The 27,902-nt window shown below is 38.4% G+C and overlaps 1 protein-coding gene across 6 annotated transcripts in view; it reads right to left on the bottom strand.

Annotated features, from left to right (window-relative positions):
- The window catches only part of Unc80 (unc-80 subunit of NALCN channel complex), a 185,179-nt gene that overhangs the window by 135,469 nt on the left and 21,808 nt on the right, over positions 1-27,902 (bottom strand). For 5 of the 6 annotated variants that reach the window (XM_090354730.1, XM_090354731.1, XM_090354734.1 and 2 more), the window contains exons 7-18: positions 26,370-26,509; positions 20,166-20,427; positions 18,967-19,101; positions 17,533-17,749; positions 16,756-16,896; positions 15,487-15,755; positions 14,171-14,530; positions 10,785-10,931; positions 8,180-8,327; positions 5,145-5,293; positions 1,890-2,056; positions 1,066-1,164 (exon numbers count right to left, since the gene is read on the bottom strand). In XM_090354730.1, coding sequence (XP_090210856.1) covers positions 1,066-1,164; positions 1,890-2,056; positions 5,145-5,293; positions 8,180-8,327; positions 10,785-10,931; positions 14,171-14,530; positions 15,487-15,755; positions 16,756-16,896; positions 17,533-17,749; positions 18,967-19,101; positions 20,166-20,427; positions 26,370-26,509 — 2,234 coding nt within the window. The remainder of the gene's footprint in view (positions 1-1,065; positions 1,165-1,889; positions 2,057-5,144; positions 5,294-8,179; positions 8,328-10,784; positions 10,932-14,170; positions 14,531-15,486; positions 15,756-16,755; positions 16,897-17,532; positions 17,750-18,966; positions 19,102-20,165; positions 20,428-26,369; positions 26,510-27,902) is intronic. The other variant, XM_090354735.1, reaches the window with a different exon arrangement.

The following is a 27,902-nucleotide window of genomic DNA, read 5'->3' as shown; positions in this document are numbered from 1 at the left end:
GACTAGCAAAAAAAAGAAATAGACTCAATATTCTTGCAGAATCTAAACTGCAGTATGAGTCACAGTATCACAATATCACAATAGCTAAAACATTTCAATTGTATTTAAATCATCAGTAAATATTTAACTTAAAAAATTGTTTTTGGTGTTTGTCCTGTGGACTGAATTTAGAGCACAGACACTGTTTCTGAGCTATTTTGCTCAAGGCTAGCACTCCACCACTTGAGTCACGGTGCCACTTTCAGTATTTGGGTGGTTAATTGTAGATAAGAATCTCAGGAACTTTTCTGCCCAGGCTGGCTTCAAACCATGATCCAGATTTCAGCCTCCTGAGTAGATTACAGAAACCTGGGTAAAATGATATCCATGTTTTAAATACTAAACATTTCTCTTGTAGGTAAGTAGCTCCCCTAAAAGAATGAATAGGAATAAGCTGGTATAGAATTAGGCTGCAGGATTAATGTCCATAATATTCCTTATATATTCTGGAGGCACTAATTTAAATATGCTTTTGATTTTGCAATTATGAAAAGTGTCAAGAAACTGAATGAAATGGGTCCCAGGAGAGGATCCAATACAAGGGAGTAGAGACTATATTTCAGCGAAAACCGAGCACTAGAGCTTACCTTCCATCCTTCCTTTATTTATATTTGAAAGAAAAGTATCATTGAACACGCTGATGATCATGTACCCACTTAAAACAAATTGTAAGTGACTCTTAAGAAGAAAAGGGATGGCACTGTTGCTCTACCTCACATGCACACTACTTTTTAAAGGTTCATTTATGTCTAGCACTGTAGGTGTGACACAGAAGAGGACAACAGAGGAGATGGGAATGCAGTGAAAGATGATTTTGGTGGTGGGCACAAAGTTGGCTTTTCAGCCTGGTGTAAAGATATTCACAGCATCGAGGGCAAAATATAAAGAGAAGAAGCAAAGGGACAACAGATGAAAACTAAAACTGATCAAACAAAAAGCAAATACAGGTTCAGAAAATCAAATTTCCTCTAGTGTGAAGTACTTAGCACACTGCCTTGGTCAAAAAGAAAAATCACTGCTACTTACTGCTCTGGAGTCTGTGAGGGGCGACCAGACATGAAGCTGCGACATTCCTCAGGAGCAGAAGATGCCTGGCCTTTGTCCACAATGCTTCCAGCCTCTGACCTGTGGGAGTGGTACATTTCACAGTCACAGCGATCAGGAGCAGAAATACCACTTCTACTTCATCTACTCACTAAGCCAAGCACTTGCTAGAGACAGACTACATGGCTAGCAAACCACTGTCACCAGGAGTCTAGGCTGTAGGTAAAATGTACACTATTAGGTGATTCATGACAATGTCACCTTAGCAGACGAACTGCCAGCAGGATTTTGAATTCAGAAGTTACTTTTAATTATTGCAACTTGTATCTATATACAATGGCCATAAAATAAATATGTACTTATGAGAAAAACTCACAACATGATTCTAAAAAGCAATGTGTCTTTTGCCACATTTAGCATGTCACTTACTGAATTGATGTGATATGATAATAATAATGGCTTTTCCTTTCTGGATAAAATGTAGTTTATGTATAGTGTATATAACAAGGCATAAACAAAGTTCACATTTTATATTTCAGAGCTATTATATTGATTTTTGTATGAAAATTTGGGAACAAACAGCTCTGATGTGGACAAAGGAGACAGTTATTTAACATGAAACACATGATTCTTTTCTAAGATTCAATGGCATCCCATCTGTGATACCACATAGAAAAGGTAATGTTTTTAACATTCTATTCTGAACTTAGAGTACACTAAAAAATACATAGACCATATGATGAAAAAATAACATTTTAATGATACAAGGAAAACTTGATAATAATCAGAGAGATCAAGTGTCCAACCTTTTACTGCCTGTAGGCTTAGATTCCTGTTCATTCTCTTCGACCTTTCTCCCTGGAGCTAACTTTTCAGCACTGTCAAGTAAAGCACTAAGGGCCACTCTTCTGAAGACATTCCCATGAGCTTCTTTGATAAACTGGACCAGTTGACGGATATCACAATATAATCCCTGTTTAAAGGCAATAAGAAAGTTTGGGGAAGGAAAGAGAGCTGTGTGACCAGTTTCCAAAAGAAGAGAAGGAAAAGAAATTCCTTAGGTTTAGAAGAGCATTCAGGATCTCAAACAAATAGGAATTGCTACTGTTGAGAACAGGATACTAGTTCTTTATTATTGCTATGGCAAAACATTGTCAGTAGTCCTTGGTATGAAAAAAATGGTGACAACAAACTTCATATTCAGAAAGAAAACTACATCGCTACCATGACATGTGTTTGTTATTTAAACCACTGGATTCCCAAGCTTTAATTTTCTGTCTCAACTCTTCCTTCTGAAGAGATATGATAAAAACAGTATACAGAATTGTGTTTAGACTTGAGATTTCAGTCTGCGCTCAGCTTCTCAAAAATCTTGGCATTGTTACAGCAAAATGATAAGTTAACTAGATACTTCGAACAAAGGCTGATTAAAGGATGATTAATTTTGCTAGACACATTTAGCAAATACTGAACATGAACTTAATTATGAACCTATGATTTATGCACAGCTATTTGTATGCAGTAATATATTGGTGAACTAGCATTTATAAATACATGAAACGGGTGTTGGTGGCTCATACCTCTGATCCTAGCTACTTAGGAGGTTGAGAGCTGAGGATTCTAGTTTAAAGCCAGACTTAGAAGAAAGTTTGTGAGATTTTAATCTCCAAAAAGCTGTAAGTGGACATGTACCTTACTTGGGACAGAATTAGTCTTCAGAAAAAACAAACAAAAAAATAACCTCAGGGATAGCACCAAGCCTTGAGTTCAAGCTTCAAAACCAGATTACTTACCTTGATAGCATTAGTATTTCATTTGTTTGTTGGCTTGCTTGTTTTTTGTCAGTCCTGGGGTTTGAACTCAGGCTCTGTGCACTATCTCTGGACACTTTTTGCTCAAGGCTAGAGTTCTACCACTCAAGCCACAGTACCACTTCTGGCTTTTTCTGAGTATATGGTACCAAGGAATTGAACCCAGGGCATCATACATGCTAGGAAAGCACTCTACCACTAGGCTACACTCCTGGCTGATAGCATTAGTTTCAACAAACTTAAGACCCCTGGCAAAATTATGTTCATGATCTTTAGGAAAGAAGAGTTCCTGAGGATAGCATGGAGAGTCTTTGAGGGGCGATGGTAAGTGAGCCCTGTGCCCTTCATTCTGTTCTGTAGTAGCTCCTCCATGGGAGAGCAAAGATCACAAAGAGCATACATAGCCCTGGAACATGGCAGAGATCAATGATTGGGACCCATGGACATTCCTGAGGCTCTAAGTGTTTTTCTAAGGGAATCTTTATACTGCCCAGTGGAGTGGACAATCCACAAGTGACTGAAATTCAACTTCCAGCCATTCTGGATGAATGGCAGTTCAGGGTCAAACTCATATTTATATAAAGAATATTAAGAAATACAGTATTCTATCCAGGAGGTTGTGGATAGAGATTTATAAGTACTCACATATTAACTTTTAAGTTACTTCTTGTGATCAAAACGAATGCATATACATTGCCTGTGCTACAGTCAAGGTCAAAGTCCTTAGGTTGGCTGTGACCATCAACCAAAGTAAATTCCATTTGGTTTGTGGTTTTATTCCATTTATCTAAAGGGTATCACTTCAATAAGTGATAGTTTAAAAATAAATTCCTTCATTTATTAGCAGATAAGCAATCAATCCACAAATGCCTGGGGAATGATTTCTACTAAGCATAGGATCTAACAAATTGTCAGGATAGAAAAATGTTCCTTTGCTTCCCCCCAAAAAACCTGAGTTCATCTATTCATGCCAGATTTATCACCTGTAATTGACATTTAATATCACAAAGCCCAATCTCTTTGATAGCACTTAAGCACTAACCTTTTTTTTTTTGGCCAGTTCTGGACTTGGGCTCAGGGCACTGTCCTTGTGCTTTCTCAAGGCTAGAGCTCTACCACTTGAGCCTCAGCACCACTTCCGGCTTTTTTTCTATGTGTGTGGTACCAAGGAATCGAACCTGGGTATTCGTGCATGCTAGGCAAGCACTCTACCACTAGGCCAAACTCCCGGCTCAAACACTAACCTTTTATAGCTTAGCTTTTCCTCACACACTACTAATGGTTTCAGTGAATTAATCAACAGTCTTTTATGTAGAGTAGTTAAAAGATCACAGTACTCACTAAAAACCAGACCAAACCAAACCAACTTCAGCAGTCTATTATTTGCATTAATTTAAAAGTGCCTATGGTCTCAAATAATGCTTTGGGACAGCAACCTTTAATATTTCATGCACTAATAAACTGTACTCCCTCATTTCTCAAAAATATATCTTAAAATTGTTTAACCAAAGGCTATGAAACTGTTGAAATGGAAGAAGATGCTAAGTCAATCTGAAGATAGGATAATGAGCACAAAGGAAAAAAAACACTGAGGGTAGAGTTCTACTTTAAGTTACTGAAGATTGTGGGGGAAATGGATATTGTTTCATATATTTTTTATTGTAATTAATAGAAGGGTTACATTATATTCACCAGATAGAGGGTGCATTACTTCACATACATTGATACTCTTTCTTATGTCTTGGTTCCCATTTCCCTCCCACCACCCCCGCCCCTCATTTTGTTTCCCCCCCTTCCCTATCCGATTTTAAATAACCAAATACGCATATATACAATATATCAGATAATACTGTAACAATATGAGATAGCCAAGAGACAGCAAAAGAGATGAGTGATATATCATAGTACATTAAGGACAACAATCACTCATTATATGGCCTTTGTTTCTATGTCCTGGAGGTCCTTTCATTTAGCATCATACTACATGGCCTTCTGTATCTAGGTTTTGTTTTATTGTAAATCTCTTCTAGGAGAGCCCAATGTTTCTACTGATTATGATAATTGAGGGAAATCATTGTGCCTATGTTCCTTTGAGTCTGGCTTACTTCACTTAATATGACTTTTTCTAAGTCTTTCCAGGGAAATGGCTATTTTAACTTTAAGACTTCAGTCTCTCTTTCATGTAGCATGATGCAACATTTCTCTAAAGCAGAGGCTGAGAATTGTGGGAAGAATGGGGGAGCTTCTCACCAGATTCTCAGGGCTGTGCAGTTCGTGTGTTGTTGAAGCGCAGCGCGTGATGAGGGATTTAAACATGGCACTGACGATAATACCCTCCACGCTCTGGGCTGTGGATTTGTTGTCCACCGTGGTGAAGTTATTTCCAAACCCAGCCTTGTCTGGAAGCAAAGACACATGATAAGAGAACATTTCTATTAAGCATCATAATGAAAAGGCAAAGGAAGTAAGAGCTTGGTACTCAAAAATGGTGATGTGCTGTCCAAAATGCAGAAACAGACATAAACCTCTGATGGGAGGATTGCTATACAGACTGGGAGATAAATGAACAAGTCTTCTTCACAGTCTTTACTATGATACAGTCAACTACATTTGTGGAGTCTTGATTGATACTTCTTTCCAGTGAGTATGTGCCAGTCCTGAGCCTTAAACTCAAGGCTAGCGTACTATCCTGAGCTTTGTTGCTCAAGACTGGTGCTCTACCACTTAAGCCACACAGCTCTACTTCTGGATTTTGGGTGCTTAACTGGATAAGAGTCTCACAGACTTTTTTAACAGGGCTGACTTTGAACCACAGTCCTCAGAGCTTAGCCCCATGAGTTGCTAGGATTACAGGTGTGGTAGAGTGCTTTCTTAGCAAGCATGAGTCCCTCTGTTTGATTCTTTAGTATCACATAAACAAAACATAAGTAAAACTGGTTTTTAAAAATTCAATCATCATGGAGGGATGAATTTGGTGAAGAAGGTTGGTTTGGTTTTTCAGTAGACACTGTTTAGTGTGTCAGAGTGGAATGAAAGGAGACCAATCACAAGAGCAAGGTAGTAAGCAAGAAAAGGCATATTGGACCTCTACAGAGGCACAAGAAAACCCATGTCCTGCTGAGAGTATGCCCAGAGCTGGGCATGTGTCTGTGGAGAGGCAAAGCCATGGCCTCCCCAGAGCCACCCTCTTCTAACCCAAGACACATGGAACGTCAGTGCATGATTTAAGGCCTTCAATCTCCATGGCATTCTATGCTGTGGAAGCATCTTCACAGAGGACATAGGCACTCTGGCCTGGCCAGAGGGTTTCACAGGGTTTGAGAGCACGTGGAAACTATGGGCACATGTACCTCTATAGTTGATCAGAGAGAGAACTGTGTCTGTCATGTCATTATGACTCATGTCTATGTCTTAAGAATCTGAGGGAGGAAAAAAAATGAGGATGAATAGGTTGAAGTAATTTTCACAGGTATGAAAACAGAACAATGAAATCTGTTGAAGCTGTTTTAGGAGAGGAGAAAAGAGAGGGTGGCCAGTAATAGAAGGGGTAAGATTGATTGGAATACATTACACACATGAGCGAATGCCAGAATTAAATTCCTCCCATAAGTAATGCATACTCATTTAAAAATCTTTTATTATTTGAAGAGGTGAGAGAGGATAAGAAAGAGTAATAAAAGAATTTGATCAAAGTATATTACATGCAAGTATGGAAATTCTATAATGAAACTACTTTGTATAATTAATATATGCTCATGAAATGTGTACAAAAATGTTACACTGTTTGCAATCCTCTATTACCTGTGCCATTAACAGAGGATTGCCTCTAGATTTTACAATTAGAAATGTTTTTGTCTCTGTTTATGGTACCTGTTTGAAATAACATTCAGAAAAGGAAAAAATATCAGTTTATAATTAATCATTTCTTTTGCTGATCTCAACTACAATCTTCATTTACCTCATTGCTTTTAAAATTTATGGTATTCTTAGCTTAAAATGATTTTAATAACATAATCCCCATGGATTCTACAGACGAACAGTATTTTATCTTAATATGATGATATAACAATGAAGCTTAAGATATACCAGAAAGATAACTGCTTAATATCTACCAGGCATGTCTTCATGACAAATTAATCACTTACTATTATTTATTAATGACATGAATAATAAAAATCTATCCTAAGATATATTGCTTCTTAATTGCTACTCCGAAATATGTATTTTATTCAACTCAGACTTCAGGCCTCACTCTCAGTGCATTTGTATCTGAGTGATACTGAAAGGACTCTGTGATTCACAAATGCAGGTAGCATTTACTGGCTTCCCCTCGTATTTTAGGTTTCTGTATTGGAGTTTTCTTGATGCTCTGGAACTATAAGATAGGTTGCAGAAGCTGGGTGCTGGTGGCTCATGTTCGTAATTCCAGCTACTCAAGAGGCTAAGATTTGAAGATTGCCATTCAAAGCCAGCCCCAGGCAGAAAGTACATAAATGGCACTGTGGCTCAAGTGACAGAATGCTAGCTGAGCCAAAAAAGCTCATGGAAAGTACCCAATACTGAATTCAAGCCTCAGAACTCCCTCTCTCTCTCTCTCCCTCTCTCTCTCTCTCTCTCTCTCTCTCTCTCTCTCTCTCTCTCTCTCTCTCTCTCTCTCTCTCTCTCTCTCTCTCTCTCTGTCTCTCTCTCTCTGTCTCTGTCTCTCTCTCTCTCTCTCTCTCTCTCTCTCTCTCTCTCTCTCTCTCTCTCTCTCCCCCCCCCCACACACACACACACACACGCACACACACACACACACAGTTTGCAGACCTACATCTCTGCTGGTTTTAAAATATTAGGTCTATGTGTAAATTTGTGCTAATCACATATTTTTAATTCCTACTTGATTTTGTGAAAGAAAATGTCTTGCATTTTGCCTGGCATCTGTAGTTACTCATTTCCTATTCATTGAGCTAATACATATATACTTTGTACCCCTCATCCCTCATCACTGTTTTCGAAGAAGGAGCTCCTTATCAAATTTCCATTCACTGGAATAAGTTACCTATTCAGGTAAGGTAAGGAATTTCATGAGAGCAAAGTGTATCCCCCCAAATGATCAGCAAATATCTTTTCCTGATAATCTCTTATGTATGCACATATACATGCACACACACACGCATGCAGTCATGCACATGTACTCTTTCTTTCTTAATTCCACTAATTTGATGTGTCCCTTACACCCTTCCTTGTTTTACCTCACAGTGATTTGCTCCTAGTGCCTGTGTAGGCATCGCATTACTTACTGTCAGTGACTGGCTCCATACAAAATCCTAGCAAAGCATGCAAGAAGTCCACTACATTATTGAGAGAGTCCTTGTTCACATAGTCCCTCATGGTTTGCCGGAATTGCATCTTATCTAGCTTGTATAGTTTAGTGAGGCAGTTCTGGGCCTGCAATGAAGGGAGAAAAGTGAAAAAGTCACAAGTACCAGCTTAAGCTACCATCACTCATAAATCAAAGCCTTTAGAAGGCCAAGAACTCCATCCATCCCCACTGGCTGATGCTAGCCAAGCCTGCTGGCCCTTCTAGTACAAGAAGTGGCCAGAGACAGACTAGGCAGCCTGAAGGAATTTGTACTGTGAAGATCCACCCAAAAGCTGAAGGTCGGGTCTAGTCCTAGGAAGAGATTATCTCTTCACCAAGGTCAAGATTTTAAGATTGTATTGAAAACAATTCAAGGTATTACAGTTAGGGGATAGAATTTGCAATCCATGCTAAACAAAACAAAACAAAACAAAGAAACCTCACAGTCTCTGCAGTGGACAAATGCAAGTCAAGCCAGTACCTAGCTAGCTTCTTTGAATAAGGTAGATTTAATGGAAAGAGTGAAGGAGGAGAGCAGGAGGGGCTAGTCAACATTCCCTCACGTGGACAAGCAGAAGAGGTCCTCAAAACAGTGAAGAGTCATTTAGGTCTAACTTATTTATGTGACTGCACTTACACATTAAAGTGTGGTATTTAAACCAAAGCTGGCCTCTGGAGTATGAAAAGAAAATCACCTTTGGCTAGATCCTGCTACTTAAAAAAAAACAAAACCCAACATATTCTATGATCCAACAAATAATTTTTCTACTTGCCAAAGGAAAAGGGAACGATTCTCATAATCAGAAATGACAAAATCATGATCACTGGCTGTAGAAGGCATCAGATAGAGTGCTCTGATGCTGCCTGAAAGCACAAAGCACCTGCCAGCCCTCTCTTATTATCAAAAGAAAAAAAAGCCCAGTTGTGTGGATAATGTCTGTAATTCCAGCTATTTAGGCTACAGATGTGAATATCACAGTGACTGCCAGCCAGGACAAAAACTGAGCAAGGCTCTCATCTTAATCAATAAGCTTGGTATGGCATTGCACATCTGTGACCCCAGTTACATGAAGCTAGGCTGGCCCAGGACAAAATAACTACAGCAAAAAAGGCTGATGCCATGGCTCAATTGGTAGATTGCTTGCCTAGCTAATGCAAGCCCTTGTTCAAACCCAAGTTCTGACAAAAAAAGATAAGACATTAGAATGGAACTCCTTCTACAATTACCCAAAAGATAATTTAAAAAATTAAAAAGGAAATCTGTAATAGTGAAATGGGGAAATGGCAGAAATCTCTGGTCTGAGGGAAAAGGCCCAAAGAGCAAGAAAGGAGGAATAGGTGGAGAAGAATCTCACTTAGTGAGGATAGGAGAGGAATAGAAGTCACATGGAGGAGGCAGAATTAAAGTCATGAATTACATAACATTTGTGCTCGGGTGGAAGCAATGTAAGCTCTTTATTGCCTTGCTAATTAATATTTTGACTTAAAAATTTTTGGCTTCCAAATCTAAATCTTGATGAAAAACATATGACTTTCAGGCTTTAGAAGTTCGTTACACTGAATAGACTCCCTCATAAATACATAGTAAACTAAAATGACACAACATAGATAATTGAATAGATAGATAATACATTGAGCAAGAAACCCAGCATGCTTACACTGTGTGAACATGTCATGTCAAAACCTAACACCAAAGTGAAACAGGCTGTCATAGATGTTGACATGATCCTAAAACTCTGCCAAGATATGCCAGGGGGTCTCCAGGATTCCAATTCTTATTTTCATTAGAGTGTTTCCTTATAATTGTAGCTCAAAGGTCCATATGAAACCAGTCCCCCCAGCATAGGCTTGCTAGAGGGGGGTTATTACTCAAGTCAGTAAGGAAAGCTACAGACAGTGGAAAAAATTGAAATCCTATTGTTCTATTACAAAAATGTAATTGGCAACTCCCAGAACAGAGTTTCAGGTTTCACACAGCTCAAGGGGATGTGATTTCAAATATCTAGATGTCCAGGGTCATTCACAAGCAAAGCAGCCAGAAAGCAACTGGCTACTTTTATAGTCCAGTTTTGTCCCAATAAGGGCCATTTTCCCACAGTGAAGTAGAAACAATAAAGTCCAAAACTTTGACTCTTTTCTCTAATATATAGTATATTTCTACATTATAGACAGATGATTTAAAAAATCACTTGTCACAGGACATCTGAAGCTTACGACATGTCTTTATCAAAACCAAGTTCTTTCAAACCAAAATTCAAAGTTCCTTCAATTTTAGTTACATACGCATCCCTTGACCAACTAACTGGAGATTGGTCTCTGTTAAGACAGGAGGCAGAAGTGTTTTTTGCCAATTAAATTTCCCTAAGTCTGAATTTTAGGTGTCTTGAGACATTTGGTGGGAATCTTCTCACCCAAAGACAGCATTTATTGTTGTATGAAATATAATATTTTTCTGGGAATATTGACCCTCATTGTCAAAGGACTCATGCCTCAACTGGAAGGAGGGAAGGGAGAGGAAATGGAATCTACTTTAATTCTCTTACATTCTCTCGGAATACCTGGTGTCTCAGACGATCTCCAGAGAGCCCCCGATGTCCTTCCCCACAACCATAGGCACATCCCAAAGACTTCACTATTTTTATGAGCATGGTGAGAGCAAGCCTATGGTTGCTTACTGGTGTACTTTCATCCTAGCACCACAATTAGAAAAAAAAAGATGTCTGAGCTCCTTTTATGCAAGGGCTCTCTGGTATAATTAAATAAAGTATACATGTTCTACAGTGAGCACATACAATTTAAGGGATGGAACTAAGTTCAACAAACAAAAAAAGAAAGCTATGCATTCTGAACACCATGTAGTGGTTTAAAAAAATCTGAACCACTTTCTTGGAAGGCATCCCTTTACATCCTTGAGAGACGATCAGAACTACCTAGAAACCATGGGATGATCGGTGATGACAGAAAATAGAGTTTGTGAGAAACCACCCTCATCAGCAGGCTTCTGAATGCCAAGCTAGGATTACTGCTAGCTTTAGGGGACTGGTCAAAGTCTAAATCTTGAAATCCTTCAGTGATTTTTATTGAGGATTTTTAGCTGTGTATACTTTCACTGTATTACAATACACATGTATAAGCAAAGTGAGGTCACACAGGACTTCATAATCATTCAGCTTGACTCACCCTTTGGCTTTTGCAAAATGGACTATGAGAATTGTGACATCCTTTCTCTTGCCCGTGTTAATTCGTGTGAGCAGAGAACATGGCTCCCCCCAAAAGGAACTGCCTTGTACTGTTTCCAAAGAAGCAAAAGGAAGTTGTTGCAAAGGAATGATGCTGAACCCAAGATGAAAGAGTCAATGCCTTTAGTAAGTGGCAGTCAGTGCTCCCAGCTACATCAAGGTGTCAGTATATACCATACACCTGAGATTCCAACTCCTGCTCTGTAATTGATATGATGCTGCAAATTAATTGCAGATGGTGCTGCATACATTAACTAACTTTTTATGTTTTCTTTTGCTCATCTGCAAACTAAGGCTCCTGATAGCTGCCCTTCCTACTATAGGTTTTCTGAACAGAACAAACAAAATAAAAACTCAGAATTTTTCTAAATTATAACAGATATTTCCATCAACCTTATGATCATATCGGCACGTATACTGAGACCTCAGAAGAACGTGTGCTACAATGTGGGCAGGGTATAACTAGATACTACCCTGTGCCTTAATGAGGTAGAATAGGCTTTTCTCAAGTTCATAGTTGGTCCTTTCCTCGTCTGTAAACTTAGGCAGTAGAAGAAGTGCTAGACCCTAGAGATTCTCCCTTCAGAAATGAAACCTGTCTTCTCTTTGCTATGCAAAGGGTTGTTGACTGACATCTCTGAGTAGAGTTTCTCTCCCAGCTACTCAGAAGGCAGAGATAGGGAGGATCATAGTCTTAAGCCACAGTCTCATCTGAAAAACATATGAAGTAGAAGGACAAGGGCTGTGGTTTAAATGGTGAAGAAGAATTTTCTAAGAGGTCCTTGGGTTCAATCCCGCCCCCTACAAAGACCCATAATATTAGCAAAACAAATTTTCACCATTAGCACTTGTATCCTTTGGAGCACATTTAGGCAAATTTTAAAGATATCTTTATTGGTGGGTGAATTAAAAAGTTATGAGACCTCTGGGTAGATGTAGTCCTTTGTGGGAGGCTCTATGAGAAAGCTTAGAGTGGATCATAGTCCTCACTGGTCTTTTTCATCAAGGGTCACATGTACTAATCATTATATCCTCCTTCAAATTTCTCTAGCTCTAAAAGCTCATTGTAATTATCATTGGAGGTTTTATTACTTTAAAGCTTATAATGTCCTTGTGATTTAGGTCACTTTCATTGGAGAAAGGTATAATAGGCTAGAGAAAAAAATCAGAGATATTAAATAACTGTCCAGACTCTCTGTACAAGATAGTGGCCAATAGTGGCCAATATAGGATCAGAAACTAGATCCTCCTTTTAGTTCTAATCAATTCCTCATGATTATGGATAACGAGGTTGTAAAAGTAGATTCATTTTCTAATTCCACTGAAAATAACAGATGGTTTTAGGGCAGAAAAGAGCTTTGTGAATCACAAACACAAGAACTCTTTGTACTAAATTTTTTTTAAATTAACCATAAAACATTTGCTAGTTTGGAGCCCACATAATCTGACCGGAAACCTCCTAATGATCAAAAGTGATAATTTTCTTCAAATGAACATTTTAGAAGTGTCAGGCTATAATACTACGATAATATCTACATATGACCTATAACTAAAGCAAGAAGGGGAAAATCCTAAAGAAAAGGCCAAGAAACCCAGGAATATTGGAGCAAGAATATGTGGATGAGAGGCTGTGAATTTTCGGAAGACATAAGTATACTACACTAATTAGATTTGCACTAATTAAATGCCAGTGGAACCAGAAGGAGATCAAGAAGGATATGTGAAAGAGGAAACTCCACAGCACTTATCCTATGTCAAAATATGACATCGTTTAAGGGAAAAATGAACAATTTATAGTACTTATAATTCATGAAGGGAGTAGAACTCTATGCAGTATCATCTTCTACTTGTAAACACTTGACAGGATATGCAGATGATTAGTTGCTAGAGATTCAAATTTGTTGTCAATTTCAATTTCTGAACAGCATTTTCCAGCTAAAACCTCAAGCTGACATAATATGTGTGTCATAAAATTAAGCTGTGGCAATTTGCATTTAAGTCTCAAAGCAGGATGCAAATTCTTGCTAAGTGGAAAGAGCATAACCTCATGCAGGTGGAGTGAAATTCAGGTTGCCAGGAAATGAGAGAATGAGGGTTCAGGAATAATCAATGAGAAGAAGGCCAAGCCTCCCGGTGACCTGAGAAGAGTAAGATTGGCAGCTGTTCCCAGGCTGAACCAATGCTAAATCAACCAACCAAGTAATTATGTCAGCTACTTCCTTGCTTTAACTGTGGTTTGATGTTGGTTTTCATACACTGCAGCCTTAATTCTTGATCTGCTCATATTTAGAGATGAACCTACAGGTGATTAAAATATTAAAATTACATAAGGTCAGATATTTTTTTTCTGTTCCCAACAGGGTTAGGGGTGAATAAGAGACACCTGGTTTTTCCACACTCTTCCCCCATTCTGCACATGCTCAAAGAAGAGGTCACATGAGCACTTACAACTGTCTGATAGCTACTTATAAGCCAAGAGTGACGCGCTAGCACCTTGACCTCCAGCTTCCTAAATTGTGAGTTAGAATATAGTCTCATCTGTTTCTACCTATGCTTGCTGAGAAATCCTTTCTCTGCCTATCATCACTTTCATGCTCTAGGAATTAGCTACAGTTCTGGGTCAAAAACTGTTAGGAAAGGAAATTAGAGGTGAAATTTCACGAGGACACTGAAGGTAGGTCAAGTCATACCTTCTCTTGGTTCTTATTCTTCTCATAAGGTCCACCTCCACCTCCTCCTCCTCCATCACCTCCTCCACCTCCTCCATCTCCACCTCCTCCTTCTTCTCCTCCACCATCTCCAGCTCCACAAATTGAAGGACCCCCAAATCCACAGGTGGAGCTTCCAGAGACCGCTTTGAATTGGAAAGTTCCCTCACTTGGTCTCTTTTCCACCATCTCATTTTCCTTGTTTTCACTCTTTTTCCTGTTCTTCTCTACACAGGGCACAACACCAAGCTGAAGCAAACACTCCACAATGTTTAGTGCCACATCACAGATGCGAGAACTGATATCATGGTTAAGCACGAGATAAACAGCTTTCAGAACGACCTGCAGAAGGCAAAGGTAAACATAGTAAAGTTAACTGGCGCTCCCTCTTCTGCTTAACCCACTTATCTAGGCCTGAGTTCTTCTGCTTAACCAACTTTTCTAGGCCTGATTTCTTGATGTTTAGCTCAATTGGGCATCAATAACACAGGCAAGGTTCTACTTTTAATCTAAGTCGCACTGGGATATTATATATGAACTTAATATGGAGTAAAATCACCAAGACAACTAAAAGCATGTATTTATGCCACTTAAGTTGCTCAAATCACAGTTAATGTGGAAGCACATTTCACTAATTTTTTAAAATCAAAGCATTTTAGTCCTCTGTCATGCACTTTCCATAATGACTAAAGAAAATGATTTTTTAATGTGTCGAATAGAGGAATCGTTTCTCAGTTATGATTGGATAATTATTTACCCTTCAATTTTAAGTACATAATATTTTACATGTTTAAATTATAGTCCTTAATCAATTATATTCTCTTAAATTATATGCTTAGCCTGATCCCTAATGTGCAATAAAAGTCTTGGTGAAATAGACTTGTAAAATATAACAACCCTTTTATTTACTAATAGCAATATTCAAGTTAGACATTCTTTAGGATACAGCTTAAATCTTTTAAGAACTTCTGTTCATTTCTTGTAGATACCCAGTATATTCATACTGTAGAAAAAAAGAGGACTTAGAAAACACATACATACAAACACACACACACATGTATATTTATGTGTGTATATTTGGGACTCACAATTAAAAATATAATGGAATATTTGAGAAAAAAACAAAAGGTGAGTCTGATGGTTGGTATACTTGTGGAGTTTATTTATATAGGTAGCATCTTCAACTTAGGATCCAGTATCTTTAATCTGCATGCCCACCTTCTAGACCCTTGCAAAAATCATACTGAAGAGTCAGTATCTTTCAAGCCTGCATAAGAAAAACAATTCTTGCTCCTTACAGAAAGATCAAGCATGCCATTCTTGTGAACGAAGTTGTTGGTCCCATCAATGTGCTCTGTGTCCTCCAGGTAGCTGTAGTTTATGCAGGAGTCCGTGAGGCTTCGGGGCAGGTTGGCGCATGCCAGAGGCTCATGAGGCATTTCGGGGATTGGCACCTGGCTACAAAGCTTCCTCATATGCTCACTGAAGAAGTCTGCATAGCCTACGTTGAATGATGCCAGCGTGGTATTGAAGGTCGCAACTGTGATAGTGGAGATCTGGGATCGCACTAACAAAATGAAAGCAAGGTCTTATTTTTGTCAAGTTAGCCTGCTGCATTCGTCAGACAACTGTACTATTTAAACCATGAGCACATAGCTGGAGCTTTAGTAGATACCTGACTTCCAGTTTTAAGGCTATCCCCGACTCCCTTGGAACTGCAAGAGTTGTTAAAACTATGTAATATAGGATAAATAAATAAAGGGTGCTGAAAAGATAGGGCTTATAAAATATTTTGTGTTGATCTAGTGGATTGAGGAACAACAAACAATAATAAATCCTTCTTTAGTTGAACACCTATTAACCCTAGCCACTTAGAGGCTGGGACCTGAGGATTGCAGTTTTGAAGCCAGCCTTGGCACTAACATCCATGAGGACCAGCCAAATCTAGAAGTGGAGATAAGGTTCAAATGCCTTGAGTGAAAGAGCCAAGTGAGAACATGAGGCCCTGAGTTCCAGGTCCAGTACTGATACCACACACACATACATACACACAGGCATACACACACACACACACACACATGGCTGTTCTTTGGCTAAAGGTAATGGAACAGCTGTTAGCAACTAACAGCTGTCAGTCAACACTTGGGATACAGTTCAAAGAAAAAAATTTGAACTATGTTCCTGTGAGTGCATAAGAATAAGACAAAGAATCAACAATTGTGTTAAGGGATGGAGCACCTGTCAGGGAATCCTGGCAGAGACACGCGTTTGCTTCCTGAGCTGAATCAGAAGCAGGCTGAAGAGGAGCAGGGAAACTCTGGGGACACTGATGATGTATATGGCCCCAGAGGACATCCGAATCTACATGTTTTCCAAGATCTCCTCTGGTGTGGGCCTGTTCCCTCTAGAAGTATGGTATCCATACTGTAACATCAGTTACCTTTTGCTACAAAGCCTGTGCTAAGAATGGCCAACATGCAATATAATGTACGAGTTCAGGTTTCCAAGCCACACAAAGATGCCAAGAGCAATGAAAATGGAGCTCAGGAGTAAGAACCAGCACTCACCTTCCTTCACAGTGTTTTCTCCATGGCTGTTGGAGTGGTCAGGCAGGTCACTCACCAAGGTGTGATGAGAGTGTGAGTGCCTGGCACTCAGGCTCTCCATCTCTGTGGCTGCATCGGAACTGCCTCTCCGGGTCAGTTTTCCTGGATGAACAAGAACACAAGAGAGTTACAAAATCTAGAAGATCCTCATTTAGGAGATTTTTTTGTTTTTCCAGAGGACAGCAATGGGAAGACATGAAGAATAGTGTGAGGCAATGGCCCAAATAGTAGGAATAGAACTTGGCTGGGGAATATTCAAGGTCAAGATGTTAGAGGAAACTGATGGAAACTGATCAGGTCAACTCCAATCTAAACCAAATGTCAGAAACCATCTGCTGTGCCCAGCTAGCTTTCAGCTCCTGATTTTAAGCTGGTCTTTTTATTATGCCCTCTATAAAAGTTGCTTCTTTCCTTACTTTCCTTATTAAATAACATAGTTAAATACAAGCTTGTCTTTAGGTTGCTAAAGCATGAAACAATGTACAAAACCCTGTAAGGGTTTCTGCATCTAAGATAATGGAAGAAATAGGGTGATTACCTGAGCATAGAGAATTCTTACATAATTTAATTAATCACGTGATGACACAGCATTATTACAGCACTAGGAAATCTACATTGGATTCAGATTTCTTCTCTGAACTGTTTATGGAAGATCGAGATGTGCCAGGTTAGCTCTCAATCAAGATTTCTAAATAGGTCATGTGAGCTCTGCCCTGCTTGGAAAGCCTCTGTGATTACCTAAAATAGTGGTCTGCCAGCCTCCTTTTTCAATGCCACGCCTGTCTTCTCCAAGCCCAGAGAAACTTCCAAAGGAGAATGTGCTGCGCGTTGGGGACACGTCCAAGTGGTCCTCGTGAAGCAGGAATGGCACACCCATTCGTCGTGGCCTCCTCTTCCCTGTAGGGTGATATGGAATGGAGCCTTTCCTCTCTCGGTCTTCCTTTCGACTCTTGAACTGAAACAAGACAAGAAGGGTAGGTAGAGGACAAGGGAAAGCTTCATTTGTTTACCAAGGAGACTCATGTTTTGTAGTAAAACATAGGAACTGCTGTAGGAAAAAGAATTCCAGAAAGCCATTGAAAATGACTCAACATAAATCAGAAACATTTCCCTGATGTATAAAAAGAGCAAAAGAAACTATGCCAAAGAACAGACATCTCAAAGGTCTTTCTTGCTACAGGCAGATTGCAATGGTGCCCTCAAATGCAGTCCCTGGATCAGAAGCATCGTTTGGAAACATGTGAGAAATGCAGTTTGCAGATTCAGCCACAGACATACCCCATCAAAAACTCTCAGAATTGACTCTGATGCCCACTAAAGAGTGAAAACCTCTGGGTTAGAACACAGGATTCCTGAGTGACCATTGCTACAGCTTCTTTTTTATTCCCATTCTTGGTTTTTAGTTTGAGAGTCAGTTTTTTAGTTGGCTAACTTCGAATGGACATCACTAATCATAAAAAATTAAAGATGATACAGCATACATTGGTACAAGCTCATGTTTCCTACCTAAAATCTTAAGATGAAGGACAACTGGGAGTTAGAGTGCTGTTTGGATAATATTAAAAATATACTCATACCTGGGTCTAACTTTCACTAATTCTGATTTATTTAGTCAGCCCTGGATTCTTGGATTTTTAAAAGCTCCTCAAAGTTGTCATGTGCAAAAAAATGATGAAATTTCTCTTTTTCCTCTCGTGTGAGCAGTGTTTTTAGAAAAAGAAAAAGCTATTATTTTTATTATAAATGAAGGCAGATAAACCTAGCTAGTTAGCAAAAAGGTAATCTCATAGATAAATACGTTGTTCATTGACCTCATGAAGCTAATAATTTTAAGAGAAAATAAAATGACTACATCTCTGAGTCTATTATTTTCTATTTTGATTACCTCTGCATACATAGAAGGAATGTGATATATTCAGAAGAACAAACTACCTCCTCCACTACACACACAGTGCAAAGCTGGGTTGTCATGACAACCCTGCCGCGCACTGTAGCGTGGGAAGCTCTCCAATACACGCAGAGGGACTTTCACAGGAACTCAGGACACACTGGAGAGCAGTGATGCCCCTGAAGCCAACTTTGCCTCCCTCTCGCACCTTACCTCATGCTGTGGAGCATGAGCAGAAGGACTTGATCCTATATGGGATTCATGTATCCAATGGCTCTACTCACCTTTTTAAATATGTTCATGCCCAGATCTGAAGAGAGATCGGGAACTGCAGATCTGCGCAAGTTGGTCAAGGAAACCTTCGAAAAGGCTTCAGGGCTAAGAGATTTTTCCTCCTCATTACATTTCATGGTGAGATCCTTAACAAATAAATGCAAACAATGATAAGGGACTCTGGGATATGAGCACAAATATATTTCTTATTCTGATGTTACCTTTTTAATATAGATGTGCCTTGCCTTTTAGGACCTAATCTACTCAAATTTACATCTCCCTAAACAACTGGAAAACCCTAAGGTGAAATTTTCTGTACATTTTCAACAAATGGTGTTGCCCCTCCAAAAAAAAGAAGAAAAGGAAGAGGTGTTCAATGACATTGGGTCATTGATTTATCAAGAAGTAATTAAAAATTGCGATTTGAACTGAAGACCACACTTCCTAAGCAAATGGTCTACCACTTGAGCTGTACATTCAGTTCTCACTACCTCAGTATATACTCAGTCTCCTTCTCCAAAAGTCTATTTTTATAAGTAGTGAGAATACATGTCAAGAAGCAGTATTTACAATCATGACATCAAATACTGAAAATTTCTGACCTAAGTGACAAAGGGTCATATTCAGTGATCACTGAATTAAAACATTAGATGTGATTTAATTTCAGATGATAACACACACACACACACACACACATATATATTTTCCAGTCCTGGGGACTAAACTCAGAGCCTGAGCACTGTCCTTGGGCTTTTCCTCAGGGCTAGTGCTCTAGCACTTGAGCCACATCACTTCTGGCTTTTCTAGGTATGTGATACCAAGGAATCAAACCTGGGTTTCCATGCATGCTAGGCAAGCACTCTAACCACTAGGCAAAACTCCCGACCCAACAGAGGTATATTTTTATATATTATATATTTTTGTATATTATGTATATCAGAACTCTGTTAAGAAGCACTATGACTATCCAGAAAACCAAGTTTTCAGTGTTATTAATAAACAAAGGCTTCCACTAAATTAGTGTGTGCTCATTTCAGCAGTAAATTAAGAAGAAAAGGGTCCAACAGTGAGGGATAGAAAGGAAGGAAGATGGCTGTTTTTACCTACCACTGAACACACAAGAACTGGAACCATGGTGGAGGGGAAATTAATGGGTTATAGGCGAAGCTGTCGGCTCAAATAATGATGGACTGGACTGGGTTTGTCTTACTTGGGTTTTGTGAGTATTCACTAGTGAAGGAGCTGCTGCCACCATTGAGCTACTCCTGGGCCTGGGCAGGAGAGGGATATCCGGCTCTGGGGCCTTCTCTGGCTTTTCTTCCAGCATGTGTCGCAGCCTTTGTAGATAGTACATCAGAGACCACTGAGTGCCCTCCTCAGACCAGTGCGGCTGGAGAAGGCAGCGAAGGACAGCAACATCAAAGTAGGTGGCATAGCGGGACCTTTGACAGGGAGGTATCACCAGAGAGGCCCTGCTCCCAAAGGCAGAAAGAAGATAATTACATCGGCATCAAGCCTTCGAAGGCTTAGCACAGCATGGCTTAAATGTTTCCTACTGTGGACCTCAGAAAAGCAATTACTTAGTACACTATATCACACAAAATTTTAGGTATCTTATAGACAATTCAATAACACAAACCAAGGCCTTAGCTAGTGCCCTGCTTAGCATTTTCATAACTCACTAGAGTTCTCTTTCTTAAAGAGGCATGGCCAAATATATTCTTCTAAGCCTATCGTTTTTTACCTACAGTAGGAAATCTTTTTCTTTTTGCCTTGGATTGATAAAGAAAAGACAAAGCATGAGGTTGGCTGACTACCAGCTGTGTAATTTTAGATCCTCAAACCTTTATGACAGTCATTTGACTTATTAAAAGAGATGGTGAAAACCGTTATTTTCTAGGCTAGGCTTCTGGGATTAAGGCAGATACTAGCAGTTCAACCAAAATGATGTCCTTCCTTAAACCAGATGAAATTCTTAACTGAAAGCCAACCACACGGAAGGGGCATGCCATGCATGATCTCTGCAATTTTAGACCAACATCCTAACTGGAACAGTGTGTTGACAGCCTTGTTCCTGAAGCTACTGGAGAGCTACCTTGGTCCCTCTCGATGCCCTGACTTTACTTAACTGAAAAAATTGCTAGCTATACAGTTGAGTAATGTAGACATTAGCTATTTTCTAGCAGAATTTGGCAGCTCATTTCAGGATGGGCTGCAAAAACAGAAAGACTCCTCAGATATGTCTGATCAGATGTGAAAATATGTCTGTAACCTTATTAATAAAAAATTTCAATAGTATAATATTGGAAGAGACCATTTGAAACAGCAATGACTCAAGTAGCCAGACTGTAGCAAATAATTATAATAAATAGAAGTACTTTCACTTACGGTGCTGTTAAGAGGACTAAAGTGTGAGGTGCATTGTCCAAAATAATAAGGACGATCAATAATTGTTTCTATTTCATTCTGGAAAGTCTTATGAGAAGTATTAATTTTGTCAGAAAAATAATTTTAGTCAGTTAACAGGCATTTAATAGAAAGATCTATAAAGACAGATAAAAATATTGTGTGGGGAATCTCATATAATGTAATGGAAAAATTCTTTCCACTTGTAATATTGTACCATAAGTTATCTGATAGAAAAAAATCATGAAAGAGGATCAGTACATTTCTTCTAAATGATATATGTAAAATACTGAAAAGAAACACACATCTGAAAAGTATGATTGTTATATGTACCTGATGAACTCAGATGAGTTTTACCTCTTCCTCAATTGTTAACACATTTAACTAATCTCCTATACTTAGCATTATACAAACTTATATGGATAAATTTTTAAACAGCTAAGAATTTCTTTAATTTAGTTTTTAGACAACCATGACATTGAGAAAGTATATTGTTATTAATATGTGTTGTAAGATGATAGTAAAGAGTTCCAAAGGAAAGCAAGCTCTCTGGAAGCAATACTGCATACATAGTGGGAAGGAACTGCAGAAGTTAAGTCTGAGTCCATAAAGCATTTCATGAAGCATAACTTAAATCTCTGCACATGGTAGTTACAGATGAATCCTTGTATCAGTTTAAGTAAGCAGCTCCCTACTTCCTGATTGCAGAGAACATAGATGTTCAGTTGGTTCAAGATCAAAGTAAAGCTATGAGGAATTGGATCATTTAAATATAAACTGACAGCTTCTGCTACTAGTACGTTGACACTGCTTTGCTGTTAGCATTTTCTTCATTTCTAATAAATCCAAGGACTCCTCCAATGGAGACACACAATTTCCATAGCAACAAGCCACTGTAGCTAGGCAGAGAGAAGACAACACCATTTTCCAAGTGCCAGCAATTCATGTCTATTTCATAAATGTGGCAGCATGTGTGCATGTGTGAGATGGTGATGTACATAGATGTGTCAAGAAATTCGTATATGTTGCAGATGTTTGAGTGTGGTCACATCAGAGAACAAGAAATGATATGATTAGCTTATTTTTTTACATAGGCAAATCAATGTGGAATCATTGTAATTTGAATTTCTTTTTTACAGAAAAGAAATATCTTGGGTAGGGCGGTGACAGAACTCAGTGACAGTGCCCAGGCTGAATTCAAGCCCCATGACCCACAAAAAGAAAGGAAATATCTTTACTGTTTGTGAGATGTAAACATAACTACATAGACATAAAAACCTATGATGGGCTATATACTCTATAGACGTAAGGTTTTATTACGTAGAGTAATGCTTAATTTTAATTATGTTCTAAAACTTAAGTGCCCGTGATTGTATTCAGAGATTCTCTTCTTAAATATTTGTTTGTTAAACATGACATTTGAAATGTGATGTAAAAATCAATGTTAATAAATGCTTTAATAAAAAGGAAAGAAAACATCTTTACTGTTTATATTCGTAATTTCTAATGGTTAAGAAAAATGATGTAATTAATATAATTCTGTGATTATTTTGTAACCTGAAGACTCACCTTTACCTTTATTTATTTATTTTATTTTAGGTAGGCATAAATAAACTTAACATTTGATAAAAGAAGCAACTTAAATAAAACATTTTGGAATTTTAATAAAACAGAATCAGTGGAGGAAGAATATTTACCAACTGATACAAAGACTAGGTAGTTATGATTTTTAGACTATAGACAACGATGCTCAATGGAATTATTATTTTCCTTTATGGTTATTTATTGCAGTTAGCCTTCAAGATAGCTGCTAATGATCCCTCCCTCTTGGCATTTCTACAGTGTGGTCACCTGCTATACTGTATTTGAATCATAAAACAGAAACACAAGGAATGGTATGTCACTTCAGTGATGAGATTCCAAAAGATACTGAAGGTTCCAGCTTGGATGGTGGCCCCTCCCTTTCTTAGATGCCTTGTTTTGTGAAAAGACACTTCCTGTGTGGTGTTCTGCTCTCTGGAGAGGCCATGGGGGTCAGAAACTGTGTCCTCCGAACAGCCTCACTTCTCTGAGTGAGGATGAAACAACGTCCTTCAAACCAGCAAAGGGTTCACCTGATTGCAACCCTGGCCATAATCTTAAGACCCTGAGTCACAATCGCTTAGCCAAGCTGACTATGGATTCATGATATTCAGCAACTGTGCAATAATTGATGCCTCATCTTCTAAGATTTGGCATAATTTAATGGACAGATAAAACAGATTGTTGGTGCTAAAACTCTCAATGTTGGGAATGCTGTGGAACCCAGAAGTGGGAGGAATCAATAAAACCTTGAGGAATATGGGGATTTAAAAATATTATTATTAAGGAGTTGTACAAACAGGTTATGATTCTATGTGTTTTTTTTTTTTTGCCAGTCCTGGGCCTTGAACTCAGGGCCTGAGCACTGTCTTTGGACTTTCTCAAGGCTACAGCCCTACCACTTGAGTTACAGCAACACTTCTGGCTTTCTTTTTCTATGTACATGGTACTGATCGAACCTCGGGTCTTTATGCATGCTAGGCAAGCACTCTACCACTAGGCCAAACTCCTGGCTTCAATTTATGTTCTTTTTTCTTTTTAAGTATATATTTGCCGCGTTTTCCTCAGACATTGCATAGGCAAATGCATACATTTTAAATCAAACACTAATGAGGCTTTGCAGAAAGAAGTAGACTCTGGAGATAGAAGCTTTTCGCTCTGTAGTGAGTGGAGTTTGCTAAGATGTGGAAAGTTAAACAACTATCCTAAAGAACAGTGATCCAGGGGCTGGGAGTTTTGTCTAGTGGTAAGAGTGCTTGCCTAGCATGCACGACAGCCGGGGTTCGATTCCTCAGCACTCCACATACGTGGAAAAAGCCAGAAGTGGTGCTGTGGCTCAAGTGGTAGAGTGCTAGCCTTGAGAAAGCCCAAGAACAACGCTCAGGCCCTGAGCTCAAGCCACAGGACTGGCAAAAAAAAAAAAAAAAAAAGAAACAGTGATCTGAACATAGGCCATGTAGTATGACGCTAAATGAAAGGACCTCCAGGATATAGAAACAAAGGCCACATAATAATCACTCATTATTATTGTTGTCGTTAATGTACTATGTTATCTCTCATCTCTTTTGCTGTCCCTTGGCTATCTCATATTGTTACAGTATTCCACCTTGTTATCTGATATATTGTATGGTTATTTGAAATTGGATAGGGAAGGGGGAAAACAAGATGAGGGGCGGGGGTGGGGGAGGGAAATGAGGACCAAGACATGAGAAAGGGTATCAATGTATGTGAAATAATGCACCTTCTATCTGGTGAATATAATGTAACTCTTCTATTAATTACAATTAAAATATATGAATAAAAAGAAACAGTGATCTGACAAAGTGTGTCAAAATGACACACTGTGCAGCTTAAGCAGTTGAGTAATAGTGCATTTTGCTATATGGTATGAGATTGCATTGGTATTCTAGGGTTCTTTGCCCACTTAAAATTTTATTTTTAATTTGTAAGTAATAATTTTATATAGATGTGGTGTTATATATTTATATTCTAGTGATTAAAGTTATCAATAATTCCACCATTCATTCAATTATCATTTTTGTTGCAATAAAACCACGATGCTGCATAATGAAAAACCTACTCTTTTGATACTTTAGAAAAATATCCTATGCATTATTCATTATAATAAGATAGCACCCTTCTGTGCAATCAATCTTTATTCCTTATGTCTCCACTTCAACAAAATTTTCACCATTTAATCAACAGTTTCCGCTTTTTTATCGACCCTGTTCCAGCCTCAGGTAGTCACAAGTTTGTTTCCTGCTCTATGAGTCCAACTGTTTGGTTCTATGTGGGTGAATTTAAGTGCTCTTCATTACCACTGGTCTGGGATAGTAAATGGGCAGATTAATACAAACAAATGCATCAAGTAGCCCAAGTTACTATTACATTTTCATATTCTTAGTCAACAGATTACTTAAACAGAATACTCGTTTTTAAAATATACACAAAGAAATAAAGGCAAGCCCATTCCTTCATAGACTAGTAGTAAATAGTTTTGTTTACATGGTTTTATGTTTTCAATAACTCCGAGATCTTTTGAAAATGCAACACCTCTATACTGTATTTTCAATGTAGTTTAAATGTAGATCTGGTTTCACTGCATGTAGATTATTTTAAAATTAGCAAATGGAAAGGCAAGTCAGATACTGGGTGGAATGTTTGTGAATCATTGTGTCGATTAGGGCTTTGTATCAGCATGAACAAAGAATTATTGGGATAGCTGCATAATAAGATGACTGAAAATCATTAAGCTATAAACTGAAAACAGATACACTTTATGATGTAGAAACAGTATCATAACAAAGCTATTTTAAGTGCCTCATTTAAATGCTCCTAGACTGTGACTGTATTTGAAAGTAGAGGCATACAAGTGATCTCAGCGACTCTCCTTCCTTAGTAAGACTGGCAAACTCCATGAATCCAGTGGTCCCCAATTTCAACGGAATGACTAGCTCTTGTCATTGAGGCAGCTCTACCTAAGGAAATGTAGTAGGACACAGAATAACAGGTACAATTTTGGAAAATCTGTATATTAGACTGTACTTCCCAAGTATTTTTCAATACTCACTTCCACACAGGAATCTGCAGGTACAAAGGATTCTAACACATTACAGCAGATCCTTTAACATCTCTGCTGAAATTTCTACATGTAAACATTTACAATAGTAATTCACTCAGAACATTTACAATAGTAAACCATTCAGACATCTTGTTAGGTCAGACATGTCTTTCTTCTTTCCCACTGATTTCTTCAAATGAGAACTATTCATAACACATTTTAGCAGTGAATCTAACTAAATCTTAACCAATAACACATACACACATACTGTACACATAGATATCTTTTAAAGATCAAACACTAAACATAGCTAAAAATGCTTTCCTAGCTTTTAGGTCTGAAGACAATTTGTCTGTAATCATGTACCTGGAATGTGACGGGCCTCTTTCCTGGGAGGTTTGAGAGGACAGACTTCCATCAAAGGAATTTCCTCGGTGACAGCCCGAAATGGTGGCTTTGGGTGAGATGGAATCAGGCTGAAATGATTCACATGCTACCTGGAGTCCCTTTTGGAGGTGGAGACAGCATATTAATTTTTTATTTTCCCTTTATACACAGCTTCTACATGTGTACTATGTACACAGTTATATATGGAGTCTTTCCAATCCAGCAGATTATAATGAGATAAAAATAAGGGATTTTTTTAAAACACTGTAGAAAAGGAAATGAAAGCAAATTCCCAGAGAGCAGCTGTGTCATTCCAAGTGTCAGGCTAAGAAATTTAATAACTTTTATTTCATTTGCTCTTGATTCTCTTCGCCTTAACCTATATTCTGTATGTAGAGAAGAGTTATAAGCCTGACAGTTCATCAAAGGTGTGCCAATATTGTAGAAAAATGAATAGAGGTGTGATGCCATGGACGGGAAGCAAGTCAGCAGGAGGTAATTAAATTGAAGCCAGCCCATGGAAATGGAGGTGCAAGGTTCACATTTTATCCTCATTTATCCCAGAGTGTGTGATACATTTTCTTCAGTTGGACAGGACCTTTACCCTGATTTGTAAGTACATACTCAGCAATTTTCTTACTCAGTAGCTTATTCTAATAACATTTAGCCAGTAAATAAGTAAATGTCATTCTGCCCAGGTAAGATGGGTATTTTCCCTTAGGTATTATAGATTAAATGCTTTAAACATCAGTCATAGCAGCTTAGAGCTTATTTTCATATACAAAATCACATATAAGTCAACTATGACTTATAGAAAAACAATTATACCTGGAAATTTCATACAAAAAAATCTTCTGAACTTGACCAAAGAATCCCTTGACATTAGTATACTATGTGTGCCTCATGTTGGATGATTCTAGAGATTATTTTAAATTAGAAAATTGAAGAGATAGGCAAGTGTGAGAACAGCCTAGCATATATGAACTCTTAGATTAAATCCATCCCAGTAAAACACAGACAGGGAAGGATGGGGAAGGAAAGGAAGAAGAAGAAGAAGAAGAAGAAGAAGAAGAAGAAGAAGAAGAAGAAGAAGAAGAAGAAGAAGGAGGAGGAGGAGGAGGAAGAGGAGGAAGAGGAGGAGGAGGAGGAGGAGGAGGAGGAGGAGGAGGAGGAGGAGGAGAAGGAGAAGAAGAAGAAGGAGAGGAAGAAGAAGAGGAGGAGGAGGAGGAGGGGGGGAGGAAAAAGAAGAAGGTGGGAGAGGGTAGGGAGGGAGGGAGGGGAGAAAAAGATCTGAGACTTGAACTCAAGATTCAAATATAAGTTCTTACATTTTTAAAATGATATACTAGCAATTCCAATGGAACCATAAAGCATACAGCCAGATAGCCCATTTTAAGTTATTTAATGGCCACATTAAAAATAACAAACTAGGTAAAAGTCATTTAGATGAAATACTTTAACTCCAAATTTCAGCCATATAATCAACATAAAATCATTAGTAATGCTTCATAA

The sequence above is a fragment of the Megascapheus bottae genome, chromosome 21, assembly GCF_031878675.1.
Source record: "Megascapheus bottae isolate mThoBot1 chromosome 21, mThoBot2.hap1, whole genome shotgun sequence".
Taxonomy (NCBI): domain Eukaryota; kingdom Metazoa; phylum Chordata; class Mammalia; order Rodentia; family Geomyidae; genus Megascapheus; species Megascapheus bottae.
Note: the sequence above shows the minus strand (reverse complement) of the source record. Positions and strands in the feature narration are given on the sequence as shown.